At 43.7% G+C, this 20,533-nt stretch overlaps 2 protein-coding genes and 1 long non-coding RNA gene across 5 annotated transcripts in view; 2 read left to right on the forward strand and 1 right to left on the reverse strand.

Moving 5' to 3' along the window:
* Nucleotides 1–3,304, forward strand: part of NPTXR (neuronal pentraxin receptor) — a 32,642-nt gene extending 29,338 nt beyond the window's left edge. For both annotated transcript variants that reach the window (XM_082241160.1, XM_082241159.1), the window contains exon 5: nt 237–3,304. In XM_082241160.1, the coding sequence (XP_082097286.1) occupies nt 237–461 (225 nt within the window). In that variant the 3' untranslated portion in view covers nt 462–3,304. The remainder of the gene's footprint in view (nt 1–236) is intronic.
* On the reverse strand, nt 2,262–6,039 carry LOC309542394. Its single transcript, XR_014224229.1, has 2 exons — nt 4,015–6,039; nt 2,262–3,545 (listed from the first exon to the last, which is right to left on the reverse strand). It is a non-coding gene; the product is annotated as an uncharacterized lncRNA (long non-coding RNA).
* A 6,266-nt stretch (nt 6,040–12,305) lies between these two features.
* Nucleotides 12,306–19,867, forward strand: DNAL4 (dynein axonemal light chain 4). 2 transcript variants are annotated; one of them, XM_082240209.1, is made up of 4 exons: nt 12,306–12,428; nt 14,794–14,995; nt 16,458–16,541; nt 18,840–19,867. In XM_082240209.1, exons 2-4 carry the CDS (start codon nt 14,924–14,926, stop codon nt 19,002–19,004), a joined length of 321 nt encoding a protein of 106 aa, XP_082096335.1. In that variant the 5' UTR covers nt 12,306–12,428; nt 14,794–14,923; the 3' UTR covers nt 19,005–19,867. The 2 variants fall into 2 exon arrangements, with proteins under 2 accessions (XP_082096335.1, XP_082096336.1); XM_082240210.1 differs by lacking the exon at nt 12,306–12,428 and adding an exon at nt 12,478–12,757.
* Nucleotides 19,868–20,533: the final 666 nt, after the last annotated feature.

The following is a 20,533-nucleotide window of genomic DNA, read 5'->3' on the forward strand; positions in this document are numbered from 1 at the left end:
CCATAGTTTGCTGTGCCATACTGCTAAGGAAAAATGAGAATGAAACAGGGTCCTGAACTCCTTGGAAACCAATTGACCCAACGTTGTCACTTGCAGAGGATTGGCAGTGTGGCAGGGCCCATAGTTCAGCAGAGCCCATGGAAGGCCTCATATTCAATTTCTTGTATATATTTTTCTTCTCTATCTTATTGGCTGCCCTTTGTTTGTCTGTCCTTTTCTCCAACACGATGCTACAGGATGCATTGGGTGGAAGATTTGATGCCACTCAGGCCTTCGTTGGTGAAATTTCTCAGTTCAACATGTGGGATCATGTCCTGACCCCGGCAGAGATTTTGGGCTTAGCCAACTGCACGGCCCACCTGCGAGGCAACATCATCCACTGGGATGAAAAACTGGTTGAGGTCCATGGAGGGGCAGCAAAGTGGAGCTTTGACGTCTGTGAGGAGAGGATGAAGGCGTGAGAGGTCCTTGTACCTACCAAAGGAGCATGAAAGCTACTTCCCCTTCTTCCATTCTACTTAAGGAATGAGGCAGCACGGGAGATCTTTATCCCCATACAAAAACATCCTGGAGTCTGAATTGGTCTGGGGAGAGAGCTGCGTGTGTGTGTGAGTGTGTGCATATGTGCAAGGGACAGGGAAACCTTCTGAACTTCAAAGAAAATTGTGACACTGTGTTTTTTCATTGTTTCAGTAAAACTCTTTCTGATTCATACCATGAGTGGCAAGGCCCTCCAAAAAGACGGCCTGTGTGTGTGTGTGTGTGTGTGTGTGTGTGTGTGTGTTAAGGAGCGGTAGGCCATATCCCAACAACAGTGTGATGAAGGCCAGGGGCTGATGTTGTGAATGGGAAACTGTTGGTGGAACTGGTATTGCCAACATTGCTCCCCCCCCTTCCCATTTTGCTGGTGCCATCATTGATTTGATAAGGGGGCTCTGATAAGCAGGATTCTGAAGGCTTTAAAATTTGCTTGGTAGTGGCGGTATTTGCCCATGAGAAGCCATTGATTGTCTTGGAATACACAAGCCAATATTCCTTTAGACTTTGCATGCAACCACCAGGAAGTTCCACTGACTTTTCTGCCTTCTGGCCTCTGATCTCTAGCCTTCACTAGTGAGGCAGCCCTTTGCCAACAGATTCCTTAATTCAACAAAGGCCTAAATTCTAGGTTCGGGTTCTCTTCTCCTTACGATAATCCAACATTCCACCCCAGATACGAAGCCATTTGAAATGCTGTGTGATTTGCACAGTTCTGTTCATTTTTAATGGGACTTAAGATTCCAAATTCTTTTAACAGCTTTTTCTTTTTTAAAAAAAGAACCCATTGTTTTATACTTTATTATAGCTTTTAAAGAGGCAACGCATAAGTGGCAACCAGAAAATTCTGACTTTCCTAACTAACCCTTTATCTACGGGAGCTGCTCTTCCCATCTCTTCCCTTCTTCTAAGGGCTGATTCGCACATGCATGTTCTTTTACTTGATTTCTTGTCACTCAACGGTGTTATCACTTGATGACTCGCAGCTGATCATGTGAATGGCTTCCCTTCAAAAGCATGGTGTTGGAAGAGATGTCTGATATGATAGGGAAGTCTCACTGTCTTTTTGATCTGTGATGACTGCTCCACCCAGGCAAGTCACTCTTATTTGGCGATGAAGGTCACATGCACACCATACATTTAAAACAGCCATGGCTGCCCCCAAACTACAGCTCCCAGAATTCTTTTGCGGGAAGGCATGACTATTTGAAGTGGCATCACAGTCCTTTAAATGTATAGTGTCAATGTGGCTGTAATAATCAAACAATGGATTTGCATGCACGAATGAGCTCTAGTGCTACACAGCTTCTTAATGGATTAGGCAACACAAAATTGTATGAGCAGGTCAACTCTCCTGCTGCTGACCCCTTGTAGATTGCTTCCAACAGTTATAAGCCTTCTGGTAAATGAGAAGAAGAACAGCCAATAGGTCACAGCAGGATCACTTCCTGACAATCCAATGTCCCTGCTCAAGAAAGGAACCATAAAGACTCCTCCTCGCTGTGAAAGCAGAGGCTAGATGGCCATTTGCTGGGTGTGCTCTACTTTAGGATTTTCTGTGTTGAGCAGAGGTTTCAATTAGATCCAGGCTGCTGGACCTCAGGCAGAGAAAGAGAGAGATAAGTGGTGGCAGAAAAAGAGAGAAAAGGAGTAGCAGAATAAGAGAGGAAAGTATAAAACCAGAAGAATGATCAGCATCTACGTTTTTGCTTTCTAGATATTAGTTTAGATGCTCATGACATACTTTCTCCAATGCTTGTGGTGCATTGACTTAAAGCACTCAAATGGGGAATGAGTAGTAGAGACTGGACAAGAGCTTTCCAAACTGTGCGTTGCGACACATTAGTGTGTCGGCTGCAGTGTGCAGGTGTGTCACGCAACCGCTCCCTCCACTCCTCCCGGGCCTGGAAAGGGGTTAGTTAAACCTCTAATTTGCTGGTAAAACTGAACTACTGTGTTGCGAAATGATGCATGTCTAAAAAGTGTGTCACCAGCATGAAAAGTTTGGAAAGCTCTGGACTAGACATTGCTCAATTATTTCATAGTTCTATAACTCCCATCTCCTCCCCAGTCTCTTTCCCAGAAAGAGCAATAGCAAATGCTCCCTTTGGCTTCTCACCGTGAGAGATTAGAACGCAAGTATGAAGAACATAAAACCATGTTTGAGGATCGATTCTGATTTGTTTGTGGGGAGGTCACACGATGTCACGTGTTTCCACACTTTCCAGTCCTACTTTTCCAAAAAGCAGGTGAATCGGCTTTAGGTGCGTAGCCTGAATATGCCACTCTGTGAATGCCTCCCCCAAATAGCAGTGGTTGGGAAGCACCCTCAAGACTCTTTCCCTTCTTCCAGATTGTCGCAATTATGTGGATACTTAAGCATTTCCCAAATCAAGCATAAAGCATGCATTGAAGAAGAAGCTTGCCTCCCTCCTTCCCTCCCTGGTTTTTTCCTTCAACCTGTTGCAATGTTTACACTTAAGGTCAAAATATTTCTTCTGTTTTTGAATTCATTAAGACGAGCCTTTCTCATCCTGAGTCGGTAACCGTGTGTGCCTCCTCCTCTGTGGCTTAAACAGCAATGATGTAAGTGACCCAAGTGCTTGCAGAGTATCCTGCTGCTCCCAGCCCAATCTCTGCATATCATGGACCACTTGGTATTTACAGTACAATCCTATGCATGATTATTCAGTAGTACCACCAGTCAAAAGAAGCAATTGCCGCATAAATAAAACATGGATTTGATCACACAAATCCGCAAGCCCAATTGTTTTGTTATTAATTATTTAAATTTAAATGAAATAAATTTGTATTAATTTGTATTAAATCAAATTTGTAAAACGCAGCAAAAAATACAGAATAAAACCACAAAGCACATAATATGTTTCTCTTGTGAACTGCCCTGAGATCTTCGGATGAAGGGTGGTGTGTGTGTGTGTGTATATATATATATATATATATATATATATATATATAATAAAGAACAAGAGCGAAACAACCAATAACCCCTCTCCTCCAAACACATTTATTTTTATTTTTATTTTTTTAAATGATATTTATTATTATTCCATAAACAAAGCAATAGAAACAAATTCCAACATTCAAACTACAAAAATCAAAACAAAACAAAGATACCTAGTAGAAAAACAGTTGATAGAATAGAAAAAAAGAGAAAATAAAGAATTAGAACAAAGAGAAAAGCCAAAAATTAGAACTGAAAAATAGATTAATATTTTCAAATCTTATATTTTCTTCACTAGTTTCTTGACCTCCTCACACCTCCCATTTTGTATTCCAGTTCAAATATTTAATTCAGCAAATCCTTACCCTCTAACTTTCATCCTTACTCCATATGTTAACCTATTATTATAAATATCCATTTTCAATTGTCAGTCCCTATTTACATTTTCTTAGGCATCTCTTTACCAGTACCACTTATTTTCATTCAAATGTCAATTCAACATTCCTTAATTTTACACTGCCCTCCAAACACATTTAAAAGGACATAGACTGTTAATCTGCCAAAGGCCTGGTTGAATTGTTCTCCCAGCACACATTCACAGATAAATGTAACGTGAATTTTGTAGGGTTGCCTGCACTTAGCCAGTGGTTTTTGCTGGCCCCAGGGATAGTACTAAGCACAGAAGGCATTGCATCATTTAAGATGCACAGTTTCACGAGAAGAAATGCTACTAGCAGGCGGAAACAGCCTTGCAATTTGCTTTTCTGGAAACTAGACTTAAAACTGTTTTGAAAAGCTACCCAGGCTATGATTTGGGTGTTTTTTTAAGTGGTTAGTTGACAACCGTCAAACTGGAATACCCATGGACTGCCATGATTCTTTTTCAAGCTTCTCTGGTGACCATGTGACTTGTCGCTGGATGTATCTGTGATAACCCTTCACCCCTTGTGTGAACCCTGTAAAAGAAAATGCTGTGTGTGCGTCAGCCTTGAACAGGCCATATTCTGAGATGGGAGGCCACGTCTGTGCAGTTAATCTAGCTGTGTTCTTTTTTCCTGTTCTGATCCCCGCCATTCCCCCCCCCCCACATTCTCAATGTGCCACTTAGGGGGGGGGGGACTTACGATAACTCTTGGAGCAGCTGACGAGAGAGTCTTCACTACTCTAGTGGAAAAGAAGACGTTGGGAAGAGATTGGAAGAGTGGCTGGTTAGCCATGGGTCAGAAATGTAGTAGCTGGGGAAGTCTGTATGCCTTTTGAGTGCCTGATATATTACAATGGTTTTGAAGCCTGTGAACCCACTGATAACTGCACCTGTGAGTTATTTTGCTTTCCTTTGGGGATCTTGTGATTTGCTTCCTCCCTCACCTTAAACTTACCACTTGCCATGACTGGTGATACAACACGTTGGATCTTTCTCTTTCTCTCTCTCTCTGAACAAAAGGGGTGAGGGAAGGCAGAGCGGACAAAGTCGTTTCATAGATTTCTGGCTCCTCCTTTAAGGACTGCTTTATATGTTGCACTTTTAATGGGCAAAGTAGATCTAGAACAAGAATAGCCAATGTGGTGGTGCTCCTCCAGAAGTTCATAGAGTTGGAAGAGACCCTGAGAATCTACTAGTCTAACACCTTGCAATTCAGGAATATGTAGCTGTCCCCTACCTACAGGGATTGAACCTGCTTCCTTCGTGTTATCAGCACCACACTCTAACCAACTGAGCTAACAACATCTAGTCTAACAACATTTGGAGGAGGTTATATCTTTGATCTAGCATATAACCACTTGCCTCCTGTTACATGTAGGGCAGATACAGTATAAGCCACAGAAACCTACTACTCTCCAAATGGCGAGAAATCCAGGGGTGAAGCATTGCTGGATTTTGTTTCCTTCAGAAAGAGGCCGCTAGAGACTTATTGGTAGTTTGTGATATATGTTTTATTTACACATATATTCAGATGGAGCATAGGTGGAGATTCACAGAACTGAACCCATCAACAGATCTCCAGAGTTTGCTGCTCCCCATCAGATTTCCAGAGAAACTGCCAACACCACTGGGATTTCCTGGAGAACAGCTCAGCCCTCTATGTTCTGACTGGGGTGGAATCTACACACATATAAAAAAAGTTCTGAAAATGCTTTTTTTTAAAAAAAAGCGTTTTAAAAACTACATTGAATTTTCCATAAGGCTCACCATCGCCATTTAGTGTATATTGCACTTAAAACACACTTCAAACATTTTATTTGCAGCTGTATAGCTGAGTCACAGTTAGGACTGTTTATATTCCGCATAGGTACAGAATTACCCCATGGGAGAAGGCAAGACCTGCTTCACGAATGGCTCTTTCTTCCGGAAGACTCCAGCTACACAGAGCTATCTCCCTAACAAGGGTCTCCATTAAGGGTTCTTGACTACATTACCAGAGTCATTACCAGCAGCCATGCTAGTCCAACCAGATTGGCATACCTCACTCTTACAAGCAAGCATCACAGGGCCTGAAGGGACCCTGAGGTCATCCATTGCAACCCCCAATTTCATCCCATTACAGTGGTGCCTCGCAAGACGAAATTAATTCGTTCCGCAAGTTTTTTCTTCTTGCGAGTTTTTCGTCTTGCGAAGCACGGTTTCCCATAGGAATGCATTGAAAATCAATCAATGCGTTCCTATGGAGACCGTCCGGGGACAGAGGGGAAGTGCCGCGGGCCTTCCCCTCTGTCCCCGGACCTGTTTTAAAGCAAGGGAAGGGGCAGCGGGGAGAATCGCTTCTCCCCGTTGCCGCCCCTTGGTTCAAAAGCGGTCCGGGGAGAGAGGGGAAGGCGCACGCGCGCCTTCCCCTCTGTCCCCGGAGATTGCGGGGCTGGCAACGGGGAGAAGCGATCTTCTCCCCACCGCCCCTTGCTTCAAAAGAGGTCCGGGGTGCGGGAGCAAGCTTCGTTTTGCGAAGCAAGCCCATAGGGAAATTCGTCTTGCGAAGCAACTTGAAAACAAAAAAACCTTTCGTCTTGCGAGTTTTTCGTCTCGTGAGGAGTTCGTCTTGCGGGGCACCACTGTATAACATTATTTGTAGCCACATACACTAGCTCTCCACAGTGTATGTGGAGTTAGTGTCATGTCAGTACACACCAGTCTTGCAAGATATACCCACTAAAACTATAACATATAAAGCTGCTATCAAATTTTCCTGTTGCCAAGGGAACCCAAACCCCTCTGAGGGAGGAGACTAAGCAGAAGTCGGTGAAGGGATGGAAGCAATGATGTTCAAGTTGTAAAACACTGTGATCAAGCCTGAGGGCATAATTAGACCACCGGTCACTTTCTCACTCTCCTTCTCGCTCCCCCCTCCTTCTTTTGTACAGTTGTTAAACAGGATTTGACATGTGCTCACACATGTATGTGTCATATGTATTTTTTTGTATATTTGATGGTTGACAATAAACTTTGGTGTTTGTATTTGATTCTCTTTAGGATGCTGAGGGTATTGTGTAAAATGGCAGACTTCATGAATAATAATAATAATAATGGGTGCAGGGGATTATTTTATAAGGCACTATTGATGTGCATTACAGGTCTTAATGATAATAATACAGGTCGCTGACACCAAGGAGCTTACATATATATTTGACAGCAAGGAAGGCAACAAGGAGAGGGATGAATTTAAGCAAATGCAGTTGCAGGTACTTGAGCTAGAGAGAGCTGAAGTGTCACATTGTTAAAGGCCTTGTTGATTCTGATGGCAAAACATTAAGATGGCCCCCTGTTAGTGATGTCACGGTTCCTACTCCCCCCCCGCTACGCACGCGCATGCATGCACACACACACTGAGTGGCACTTGCACATTCCATGCAACGCTTGCAAAAACTTGAGAAATCACTTTTCTTTCCAGAAGGAAATTACCATATTTTTTGCTCCATAAGACGCACTTTTTTCCTCCTAAAAAATAAGGGGAAGTGTGAGTGCGTCTTATGGCGCAAAGGGCGCTGTGCAGAGAGGGAGAACTGCGCCGCGCCCCTTCAGCGATGCACCTGTCCTGCGAAGCGGGAGGAGGAACAGAAGGGGCTCCTTCTGTTCCTCCTCCCGCTTCGCTTAAGGGGCGCTGTACAAAGAGGGAGAGCTACGCAGCGCCCCTTCAGTGAAGCGCCTCTCCTGGCTTCTGCCTTACCCGTGCGCTGCCTCTTCTGGCCTGGGGAAGCCTTCATCCTGCTGCCCAGGAGAGGCTGCGTGCTGCTATTCCATAAGCCAGGGCAGCGATCCCACTTGCTGTCCTGGCTTCTGCCTTAGCCACGCGCAGCCTCTTCGGGCAAGGTGAGCCTTCATCCCACTGCCCTGAAGAGGCTTGGCACAGCTATCCCAGAAGCCAGAACAGCCAGAGGCTATCCCAGAAGCCAGATCCCTCTTGCTGTTCTGGCTTCTGGGATTCAGAATATTTTTTTCTTGTTTTCCTCCTCCAAAATCTAGGTTCGCCTTATGGTCTGGTGTGTCTTATAGAGCGAAAAATACGGTATATATCGAAGTGAGGAGAAAAGAGAAACAGGAAAATGCTTGGCATCCTTGAAGAAAGTGAGGTAGCTAGATCCTACACACAGCAGCATGTTACCAGGGTGGGGTGTGTGGCAGACGGCTAATGTTAGTGCGCATACTTTGAGAGCAGGTGGTTAGAGGTTCAAATCCCTGGTATGTCTATTTTAAAGGATCAGATGGGGAAAATAGGCCCTGGAGGGCTGCTGCTATTCAGCGTAAATAATGCCAGGCTAAAGGGGCAAATAATTTTACCTGCTATAATAGGGCAGCTACTGAGGAGGCAAAATAATACTCTTCCTATCCTCTTCACCAATCCAGGTACCAGACCTCAAGTCCCATTTTTAATTTGCTGGTGACTCCTGGATGTTTTGTTTTTTAAATGTTTTATTGAATTCTGTAACAAAAAGGAAAAGGATTTAACAATTGCAATTATGGGATATACATCTAAGAATACTTTTTTTCACTGTCACCTTACAGAGGAACTCATCTAATATTAACCACAGAATAAGATCAAGAGAGAACAATTTTTATATAACGCAGTTATGAGGTCCAATATTAACACACTAGTACCAATAACTTTGCAGATCATTTGCAGTTGCATAAGTGATAAATTCCCACTAATTGGTGTAGAAATGTTCTTCAGATCCTTTTGAGACTTTTCAATTGTGTGTTGTTTTCTCACCTATCACCAGATTCCAGACTTTATTACACCACAAGGACGACTGTAAATCTTGCAATGTCTTCTATTTTTTGAGCAATGGAAAATCAAGCAGTCACCAACAGGTGGCTCCTGGATTTATATACCCTGCCCTAATCTTCCTGCCACCCTTCACACCCAACCTCACAGCTACTGGCAACTATAAAGAGGTGCAGCTCTGTATTACCTCCAAGGTTTGCTCTTGCCCATGAACTAGCAGGCATTAGGAAGCACCAGAGAAATATCCACATGGCACTGATACAGAACCATTTATGACTCCGGATGTTGAATGTTCATTGCAAAGCTTGGGCCAGCATCTTCTGCTTTCGCCTCTCCAGTGCTGTCTCTGCACCATCCCAAATCTACAGGTTAGTTTAACATGGGTTGTACATTTACTCAACCAGCACACGTGATCTGCAAGCACATGTAGCTGCAACACATTTAAGAGCTTCACACAGGTGTAGTGAATCTACACTCCAAACTATTGTGCTTGCTGTGGCAGCATATTCATGGCGTATCGGGAAATGTGCCAATCTGCTCTGAACAGAACCAGAAAACTCTGGTGGAGTTCAAACACAGAGGGTGTGTTCACATTACCACTTTGAAGTGTGGTGAGGCTGTTGTTTTTCCAGTGTTTCACCATACATCAGCATGGCATCATTAGTGTCAGCTTCATTTCTGTTTTTGTACACACCAGGGGCCTTGATGTAACAGGGATGTCTATAAGTATTTGCATAGCTAGAGATGGATTAGCAATGCCTTAAGAACTCTAGCTGGTGTGAAGCTGGTTTAAGAAAAACCGCTTCAAACAGTAGGATTTTATAACCAAGTCCAGGACACACATGCATTTCAGATAATGTGTGACACAGACTAAAAATCTAGCACAGGAAATGTGGTAAGTAAATAGGAGAATGAACAGAACCATAGATAAATGTGTGGGGGGGTTGGGGGGTTTTTTACAGCAGAGTGAAAATACTGAGGAAAGGGAGGAAGGGTTGAGTGAGATCAAAGAAACATTTTCCTCAGAAAAATAAATGATTTCAAAAGTATTTAATAAAAATGGCATAGCTGAAAAGAAAACTATAAATATGGACCAGCGTGGTACATTTCACACAAAGAACAACAACAGATTGCTGAACAATGAAAAAAAAATATTACTGTAACAGCCTTTCTGCTATGATGACATATGGGGGTGGTGGTGAGGAAATGAGATGGTGGAGACAAAAGGTAAGGAGAGGAAATTAAAAACTTTAAAATTCCACATAGGAGCTATTTAGGGATGCAAAACAAGAGCACATATAATCTCAATCAAAAAAGGAAGCTGCAAAGGAAGCCAAGAAATAGGACATGGTTCAAGAGGTCCTGGGATCCAGAAAGAATGTGTAATTTAGCAAATGGAAAAAAGCAGAAACATCAGCCATTATAAATAAGACTTAAGGTTAGCAGAGAACTGAAATCGTGAATAGCCAAACAGATGGGTTGCAAATACACAATATACTTGGATTGACTAGCATTTCAGTCAGTCTGGTTTGCCTAACATGTAATAGCTGCAGTCCGCCAGCCACGTACTACAGCCCAATGAGGCCAAATTGGCATGAGGTTTAAAACAATCATTTTTGGGTGAGGACTCTCAAACTCAGAGCTGGACCAAGACATTTTGCTCTCTGAGGCAGAGGAGAAAATGGTGCCTCTGCCCCACATCAAACCAAAGTGCCTGGTGCCTGAGGACAATTAAGTTATTTTGACACCTGAAGCAGAACACCTTAGTTGGTTTGCCATATGTCCTCTTTTTCCAGGACACATCCTCTTTTTCATGGGTAGAATCGTCATAGTGATCAATAGTTAAAAGTAGAAGTTGGCAAATGTGTCCTCTTTTTTGCTCTTCAAAATATGGCAATCCTACCATCCTCTTCTCCTAAACTGGCTGCTCTTTCATAACACTCCTCCACTTTGCCTAAACTCTAGTGTCTAGGGTATAGGGTCAGTCCTAGGGGAGGATGGCTCCAACTGCAGCCTCCTTCTGCACTCTTTCTCTCGCTGCAATGCCAGTTCACCCAGTCATTTAAGATGATGAGCAGTATTCCCCTTTCTTCCATAGCTGTCACGTGTCCCTTATTTGAAGGGACAGTCCCTTATTCCAGCGCCATGTCCCGCTGCTGTCCCTTATTGATAGATGTCCCTTAAATGTCCCTTAAATGATGTCCCTTAAATTTCAAAGGAAGCAGCTCCTCTCCCTCCCTCCCTGCCGGCCAGGGAGGAGGGGGGCTCTAACTGTGTTGCTTGGCTGTGTTGCTCACTCAATAAGAAGTCTAAGAACAACTGGGGGGGGGTGGAGCTTGCATGCCTTGTGTGTGGCTAGTTAATGCAAGCTGAGAAGGTTTTTGAATGCTGGACGCCACTTTGTTGCACGTGCTGCAAACAAACAAAGCCAGGCCGGGGAGCCATCTTAAGTTGAGGCTGCATAGGCCTTGTGGTGCATGTGATTCAGATTCTATTCAGCTGAACCTCTGGTTACAAAGTTGGTTGGACCAGCATGAGTTTGACCAGACTGCAAGAGGACAGGAAGACTAGAGTGCCTGGAACAGGTGAGGCTGCAGGTCCCTTATTTTCAAGGCTGCTGGTCCCTTATTTTCAAATCTGTAAGTTGACAGCTATCCTTTCTTCACCCACACCTCTCTTTGCAACTGTTCTCTTTTTTCAGATAGGGCCGTTGTTTCTCCATGAGTGAAATTAATGTTCTTTGTTATTGTAACAGGCTTGTGGGATCAAAGTTTCATTACTAGAACCTCCAGGATTCAATAAAATCCCACTCCCCGTTTCCAAAGCTCTCACTCCAGCGGTATAATTGAGGGCGTTTAGTTGCTGCTCTTGTGACACAATTGGGAGTCAGAAATCATAAGCACTTCTACTGAGAACCATAGCTGTCAACCTTCCCTTTTTTTGCGGGAAATTCCCTTATTCCAGCGCCGTTTCCCACTGCTATCCCGGATTGTTAGATATCCTGTAGCCTGTCCCCGGGACAGGAGAGGCTGCTGATCCCTTATTTTCAAACCTGAAAGTTGACAGCTATGCTGAGAACCATGCAGAGATGTACCAGCAAATCCAGATTTTTTCTAACCACCTTGCCTTGATCAATTTCCCCCAGCTTTCCTTTCTTCTCCCAACTCCCACGCCCCCTTAGTATTTTTATTTGAATTATTCACAACCGTTCAGTTTATTTTTTTTAATAAATACAGAATTCAGGGTCTACACATTGTTAGGTTAAAAAAAAAGTTCCCTGGCACCCGCCTGCTGGGATACTTCCCTCCCAACGTGACGGGGAGAGAGGCCGGAGAATGCCGGGTGCTTTGGACTGTGCCTACGGGGACAGAGCACCTTTAACTGCCTGGACAAATCACACCTTCCTTCCTACAACACGATCACAGCTGCAAAACCTCTGGTGCCGCTTTGCAGCATGTAGGCATTTTATTTATTTCCCAAATCGCACCCGGCAGCTGATAGACACCCCCAACTCCCGCCGCCGCCGATCCTGAAGGACCTCCTCGTGACAGACAAGCGCTCGCAACCTACCCGGCGTTCTCCGCCCTTCGCGGCTCGCCCTATGGGTGAAGGGGGAAGGCGGGACTTCCGGCGTCGGTTGCTAAGACAAGCACGTTTCCTTTCCTTAACAACCGCAGGGAGGCTGGTATTTGGGGCTCCGGGTCGAGGTGACTCAGGTGAGAGAAGCCGGGCAGGCGGGTCGGGCTCCCTGCGCCCCGTTCCCCTCTCTGCCCCGTCGGAGTGGAGCCTTGGGCGCTCCCGCCACCCGGAGACCCCAGCGCCCCCCACCACACCTCCCTCCCGGCCGGCCAAGGGCCACTCGGAGCGCCCCCAGCCCGCTCGGTCTGGCGGTTCTGGCCCCTCACAGGATGAAGCGCGCTCCTGGCCCTGAGCACCTCGCGCGGTCCGGCCCCCTTGGGGCGGGGGGTCATCCCAGGCTACCATCTTCGTGGGGCGCGGGCTGGGTTTTGACGCGGAGCCTGGCGGGGCGGCGGACTCTGGCGTGGTAAGAGGTCTAGGCTGGATGAAACGAATTTCCTCAGGGAGCAACAAAGGCACCAAATGTTCCGCTGTTGCAGATCATTTCTCTAGCTCACCTGCTTTAGAACACTTTAGGTCTTCTTGCAATGTTTTGTGCAAATGCAAATGCAAAAAAAAAAAAGTCTGCTAGGGGAGAACTAGGAACAGTAGAATCCATGAAGAAGGCAGAAGACAAACCTAAACATACCGTCTCCTGTTCGGGTTACTTCCTTTGGCCCATCGCTGTACTCATAGATAGGGAACATTACTAATACAGTAGAAGAGGAAAGTCATTCACACAAGTGCCCAGGCGCTAATGGATGTTTCATGTTTGCCAGTCTCTTGAAAACAGCGAACTTTTTCTCTTCCAGGAAGTTGGCATTAGGCGTTAATTTTTTAAAATGTGCTTTTTTCATTTACAGCTCAGCTGTGGAAACTCAGAGTGAGCACACTGAAATCAATACAGTATATCTAAGCTGCTTACATCCATTGATTTCAAAGGGCCTACTTTGAGTATGACTAATATTGGATATTTTCCTGTATAAGCAGCAGCATCAGATGTTGATATTTCGATAACATATGAGCCTGACATACTGAGTCAAGCCAGGGGTCTCGCTCTCCGATATTGCCTTCTTTATTAGAAGTTTTCCAGAATTTCAGGTGGAGATCTTTCTTGCCTCTTGCTAATCGATCCTTTTAACTGGAGCTGCAATGGTATGAACTTGGACCCTTCTATATGCAAAGCATGGGCTTTACCACTGACTTATGACGTCTGCCTGCTTGGGGGCCAGTGGGCACATTTGGAATTTTGCAGCAGTCACAAAATGGCTGCTTGTGGGAGGCATTGCATAACATGAAATACCTGCCTGCAAGATAGATAGAGAGAGACCAGAGCACAAAGATATGTCCACCTATCAGTGGAAGAAAGGCACCTACATCTGCCACCTTTACACTCACTCACAGAGAGGTTCTTTGCATCTCTTGGAATAAAATCCAAGCCCATTTAGTTACTTAAGCTGTTCCCAAGGACTGCTTTTCTAGAACTGTCACCAAAGTATAAGGGCTAATTGGATACCCCTAAATAAACAACAACTGCAAAGAAAAGCTGTTTTTAGGCCTGCTGTTCTCATATCAGTACTCCGCCCCCCCCCAGAAGGCATCTAAACAAGCATTCAATTGATCTTTTAAAAATTGAGTGTACGTTTTTATGGGGAAATTAAGCACAAAAGTGGCTTTTGATAGATGATAAACTGGCAAAAATATCATAACATGGCAAAATATAGGATTTACTTAGGCTGATACCTCTATTCATCGCTTGGCTTGGGTTATTCCAAGGTCCTTTGAAAGATTCCATATCCATGATCTCTCAACCTAGAGTAGCTCCAGCCTGGGGGAAAGATGTCTGCCCACCTTTGTGAGCTAATCAGTCCATTTCAAGCCAGAGACTGGCAAGAAGTAGGGCTTGTGCAAAGCTAATCAGAGAAGGTTATTGTGGGATTAAGTTCCTATTCTTAAAGTTGACAAAATAAGCATTTTTAAGTGTCAGCCTTTTTTAGTTAGGCCAGGAGGAATATAATTTCTAAATTATACCTCAAAGTACTTATGGACACATTTGATTGAATAGCTGTTAACTAGGCAGGATGTAAAGGACATTGTTCCTTTAGTGACAGATAGGAATATGCAAGCAAAAAGACGTACTACTCTGTAAGCGTTTGCTTGCAAAATAGAGTTGGCATTTTGAAATGGCAGTAGCAAAGTCAAGCAGGCTGGGGTTTTCACAGTATTTTAATATTGTTACCATTTCAATTTTACGTCATGCCAATAACAACAGACAGTTGCAAAAAAGACCATCATCTAAAACTATAGCATCATAATGCATGTATATTATCTAGCCATGTATAATCATGACTAGATGAATGGCTCATTCTTTATTTTGACTCTTTTAAAGATCTCAGATGTGTGATATCCTCATGCTGAGGATACATCAACTGAACTATTTTCTCCCTCTCTTTTTCTCTTAAGCATCAGAATACCCTGCTTCTGCAAAACAGTTCAGACTGAATTCTAAAAGGTCCTAGCCTTTTCCTAGTCTGCCCTTGATTGGTTCCCTACAGGCTGCTCTGCCCCTTCCCAGGGTCACAGTGGACAGACAATGGCAGACACTGGGGAGGGGAAAAAAGAGGAGGCGGACTATAAGAGACTTCACAGCTTTCCACTGATCAGGGTAAGAATGGGAATAATGAAGTATGATACGTTCTTGAATAATGAAGTATGATCAGGAGATGTGGGGGCTTGGTGCCATTAGCTTCCATTTTACTTTGCTACTTAATTTAAATAGGAGTACTGAAGTGTGGGGTGAAGCAGACACTTTATTGGTATATCTCATAAAAATACAGTTGCACAAGGCACTCCCAGCAATCTTGTTAAAATGGGGATGTGTGTCTATTGCTCAGCAAACACCATCTTCTTTCTTTATTAAATTTCTATCCCACGCTTCTTCCCCAAGTATTTTACAAATACTCAAGTATTTTACAAAGTACACATGAAGAAGCAGAAGTCATGGTGGTCATTGCCTACAGTGGCTCCACAATTTCTGAACGATTGCTCAAAAGAAAGTGGTGTGCATGAAGGCATGAAAGAAAACTGGAAGGGTAAACAGAGTACCAGAAGAAGAGCCTTTTGGATCAGTCCTGTAGTCCATCTAGTCCAGGAACCTGTTCTTGCAGCAGCCAACCAGATGCCTATGGGAAAGAGGAAAGGCATGTGATGTTATGAGGGAGTTCTTCATAGTAGATGGGACAATAAGTGGGCAGCAAGAAAAAATGATGGAACATTTGAGGCATGTGGAGGAGGTATAAGTCCTGTATACACATACTACTACTGGGTTAAATGAACACAAGAGGAGGAAAAGTGAGGACAAGTGTCCTAGCTCTGACCCCTCTTGCCATTCCCTCTACTTATGCGGGCTCCATCCATTATTTAAGACTCTGAAATATTGGGTTTTACATTGCATGGAGAGGCTACACAAGCAGAACAAGTCTCCCTGCTGCATGGGGAAGGGGTGGAATTAGCATGTTCTTTCTCACTTCCTGCCTCCACATTATTCTTAGCACAGAAGTAATAAACATGGGCAGGATTATAATATCTCTAGGAATGGAGTATTGCAATTTTTAGCATGTGCTGCTGAGACATTTACCTGTGTAATAGGAAAGCAGAATGATTGGAAACCATTTTGTATTATCTTGGCATTTGAAAGTCTCTGTGTGTATGGCAAGTTCAAGAACTGCAAACTTACTTATTTTAGCAAGGTTTTCCTTACCGTTATACATATCTATATTTTAATGCAAACAGCTAGGTTTTAAAATCTTTGGCATGCTTCTGCCCCCAGTAAGGATGGGACGAGGAGAATGGGACAGAAAACCGATGTACCTCACAGCTGTATCTAGCTTGGAAAGACGTCTTGCTTCAGGACTGCCATTTCTATAAACGGGGAGATATTCCAGTTGCCTAAATAAACTTCTCAGTCACAGAGGATTTCTCTTGAATTCCTGTGCCTGGCTTCTACACTTTCCATCCTTTGCCCACTCCTGGCCAAGCATGAAAGAAAGAAGAGGTGGTGGCCCCCAGATGGGTCTGGGAGTGTGGGTTGCTTTGTGGCTGATGGCCTTCCTTGCATTGTCTTCCAGCACACAGACATGCCAGAGGAGATGCGAGTAGAGACCATGGAGTTGTGTGTCACTGCGTGTGAGAAATACTCCACCAACAATGAGGTATTGGTCATCTCTGAGAACTACATGCTTGGATTTATTTATTTTTGAATGATAAGGAAGATACATAACAACAACAACAACAATTTATTATTTGTACCATGCCCATCTGGCTGGGTTTCCCCAGCCACTCTGGGCAGCTTCCAACAAAGATTAAAAATACATTAAAATGTCACACATTAAAAACTTCTCTAAACAGGGCTGCCTTCAGATGTCTTCTAAATGTCAGGTAGTTGTTTATCTGTTTGACATCTGATGGGAGGGCGTTCCACACATTACTATTAAGCTCCCATGTCTGTGGGGGGAAATTGTTTGATCTCTCTGTCAGTTGACTTGAAATTAAATTTAATTAGCCAATACAACAATAAATAGAAATAATTCAGTGATGATACCAGAATCATATTAATACAAAATACCCATGTAAACACATGATTGATTAAATTGGTGGAGCAACTAATTTCAATTAAAAAGATAACTTCAATAAAAGTTACAAATTCATCTCAAGACGAAAATATAAATGTATCAAAGCTAACAAAAATGACCATATAATTGATATGCATAATGACAACAGTTTGTTTTAAAAAGCAGTTACATAATGAAGCCAAGAACAGCAGATAAAACAGTGTGTGTATGTGTGTATTTCTCTCTCTATACTGTGAGGGGGGAAAGTACTTGATCCCCTGCTAAATTTGCCCCCAGAAACCCAGAAGACAAAAGTCAGAGATTGATGTGCATTCTGATGAGTGAAATAAGTTTTTGATCCCTTTGCAAAAGATGACTTAGTACTTGGTGGCAAAACCCTTGTTGGCAATTACAGGGGTTAGACGTTTCTTGTAGGTGGCCAACAGGTTTGCACACATCTCAGGAGGTATTTTGTCCCACTCCTCTTTGCAGATCCTCTCCAAGTCAGTAAGATTTCAAGGCTGATGTGTAGCTACTCGAACCTTCAGCTCCCTCCACAGATTTTGATGGGATTAAGGTCTGGAGACTGGCTAGGCCACTCCAGGACCTTAATGTGCTTTTTCTTCAGCCACTCCTTTGTTGCCTTGGCTGTGTGTTTTGGGTTATTTTCATGCTGGAATACCCATCCCTGACCCATTTTCAATGCCCTGGCTGAGGGAAGGAGGTGCTCACCCAAGATTTGACGATACATGGTCCCGTCCATTGTCCCTTCGATGCTGTGAAGGTGTCCTGTCCCCTTAGCAGAAAAACACCAAAGCATATTATGTCCCCCTCCATGTTTGATGGGTGGGAAGGTGTTCTTGGGGTCGTAGGCAGCATCCCTCCTCTTTCAAACACGGTGAGTTGATGCCAAAAAGCTCGATTTTGGTCTCATCTGACCGCAACACTTACACCCAGTTCTCCTCCGGGTCATTCAGATGTGCATTGGCAAACTGCAGACGGGCCTGTACATGTGCTGTCTTGAGCAAGGGGACCTTGCGGGCTCTGCAAGATCTCAGTCCCTTATGGTGTGATGTGTTACCAACTGTTTTATGGTGACTATTGTCCCAGCTGCCCTGAGATCATTGACAAGTTCCCCCCGTGTAGTTCTGGGCTGCAACATCACGATTCTCCTGATCATTGCAACTCCACAAGATGAGATCTTGCATGGAACCCTAGACCGAGGGAGGTTGACAGTTATTTTGTGTTTATTCCATTTGCGAATTATTGCACCAACTGTTTTCACCTTCTCACCAAGCTGCTTGGCAATAGTCTTGTAGCCCAGTCCAGCCTTGTGCAGGTCTACAGTCTTGTTCCTGACATCCTTGGACAGCTCTTTGGTCTTGGTCATGGTGGCTAGTTTGGAATCTGCTGGATTGATTGCTTCTGTTGACAGGTGTCTTTCGTACAGGTACTGTAACGAGCTGGGATTACAGGTAACACCTCTCCCTTACAGCAGGTGCTTCTAATCTCGGCTCATTACAAACAGTGAAGATACCAGGTAGCCTGACATCTGGCTGGTTGATAGGAGATCAAATACTTTTTTCACTCATTATAATGCACATCAATCTCTGACTTTTGTCTTCTGGGTTTCTGGGGGTTTTCCTGTTGTTATTCTGTCTCTCACAGCTACAATAAACCTACCATTAAAATTACGGACTGGTCATTTCTTTGTCAGTGGGCAAACGGGCAAATTTAGCAGGGGAGCAAATACTTTCCCCCCTCACTGTATATATAAACAGTTGATGAGCTTCAGCGGCATATGAGAAAGAATCCATTTTTCTCTGTTTCTAACTTGCTGTTCCTTCCCCTTTGGCTCCTATTCCTTTCCTTGTTGAATCTCTTGTTTCTTCCCTTCAGAGTGCTGCCAAGATGATCAAAGAGACAATGGACAAGAAGTTTGGCTCCTCCTGGCATGTCGTGATTGGGGAGGGCTTTGGTTTCGAGATCACCCACGAGGTGAAGAATCTGCTGTACATGTTCTTTGGAGGCAGTCTTGCTGTTTGCGTTTGGAAGTGCTCCTGACATACTCCATCTCTCTCTCTCTCTCTCTCTCTCTCTCTCTCTCTTTCTCTTTTCAAGCTCACCACATTCAGGAGATTTCCCCCCAGACTTTGCATTGGTTTTTGTACAATTTAAAGGGCAGGCTTATTTTTAATAATAAAATATTGAGCTTTTTCTTATTTATATACCAGCTTTATGACAAATACTGAGTGTGTGTGTGAGTGTAAGTAAATATGTTTGAGCTACTTAATCCAGCTCATAGAGTGTTTGACTCTGATTTTACCAATGTGGCTTTTTGCTTAGAGGTGGGGATCAGGGGATGGTGACTGCAAGTCACAGTTTATGAAGCCATACATTGCAGAGAGAGCACGAAGAGTTTGAATCCAAACTTCCCATTGCTTCTCCTTGCTATCTCTTCCCACTTTCTGGGAGAAGACCAGAAAAAGGCAGCTGATTTCTCTTTGCCCAGATGACAGCTGCCTGGTTGTCAGAAGTGTGTGTGCCAGCTTGACAAACCTGACCCAGTGGACGGTTGCTAGGATAATTGCCCTTCCACCTCCTCACTACACCTACAGAGCACTGATATAGCTTGTAAAGCGTATGGCACACAAATAAGACTATTTTGCATAGCATGTGGGATGGGGTGGGAGTGTCACGATGCCAATATGTTGTATCTTGTTCAGAAACTGGTCGTGGGAAGAAGCTCTGCCTGAGCTGCCAGTTTCTCAAAACTTTTAAGTACAATTGTACTTCCATTTTGTAGAGTCTAATAATGCTGTCACGAGGGTGTTGATTAACGGTCCTTATTGTATTTTCTATATAGTCTATTTGAATTTGGAGTGTGAAGGGGACTTACTTTTTACAATAAACTTTTTTTAAATGCACGGCTTATGTCTGGAGAATTCACTTGGATCCATTGTGTTTGTGTGTGGTGGTGGAAGGGTGGCATGAGCTTTTCATATATTCGCCAAAAGAGCAAATTCTACCGTGTATGTTATGAAAGGATGGCTTGTGATGTCAATTTTCGTACTTCAATTGTGGCTTATTTCCCCATTTGATCTTTCTGTGATAGAACTCAGGGTGGTGTAGGTAGGGTAAAACAACTTAAAACATTTGTATCTTGCCTTTCCTCAACAGAGATCAGGGCAGCTAACAAGAAAATTTAAAATAACATACCGCAATTTATTTTTTTAAAAACTTTTTAACCCTAAACCATATCCAGGAATCACATTTTTGCCTCTTCCTATGATATATGACTTACCTGAGTACTGTGCTGATATTTGAACTGTAGCTGGTATCTACTTTTGTTTCACCATGGCCCTGCTTATATAGTGGGGGATTACTGCATGGATGATCTTGCCTTACAACGAGGGACTTCCCAACTCTTGCATTGATATAGATCTGGCAAAATATCTGTATGATAAACATGCATAGTATTCAATATGACACCATGGGAATGTGCACCTGAAAGCTTCCTTAAGGGATAATTCACTAATGGCTTGCCATTGAATTATCCCACTAAAATCAGTGGGACTCTAGTCCCCACCCCC

This window comes from Podarcis vaucheri (assembly GCF_965113315.1).
Source record: "Podarcis vaucheri genome assembly, chromosome: 10".
NCBI classification, from domain to species: Eukaryota; Metazoa; Chordata; class Lepidosauria; order Squamata; family Lacertidae; genus Podarcis; species Podarcis vaucheri.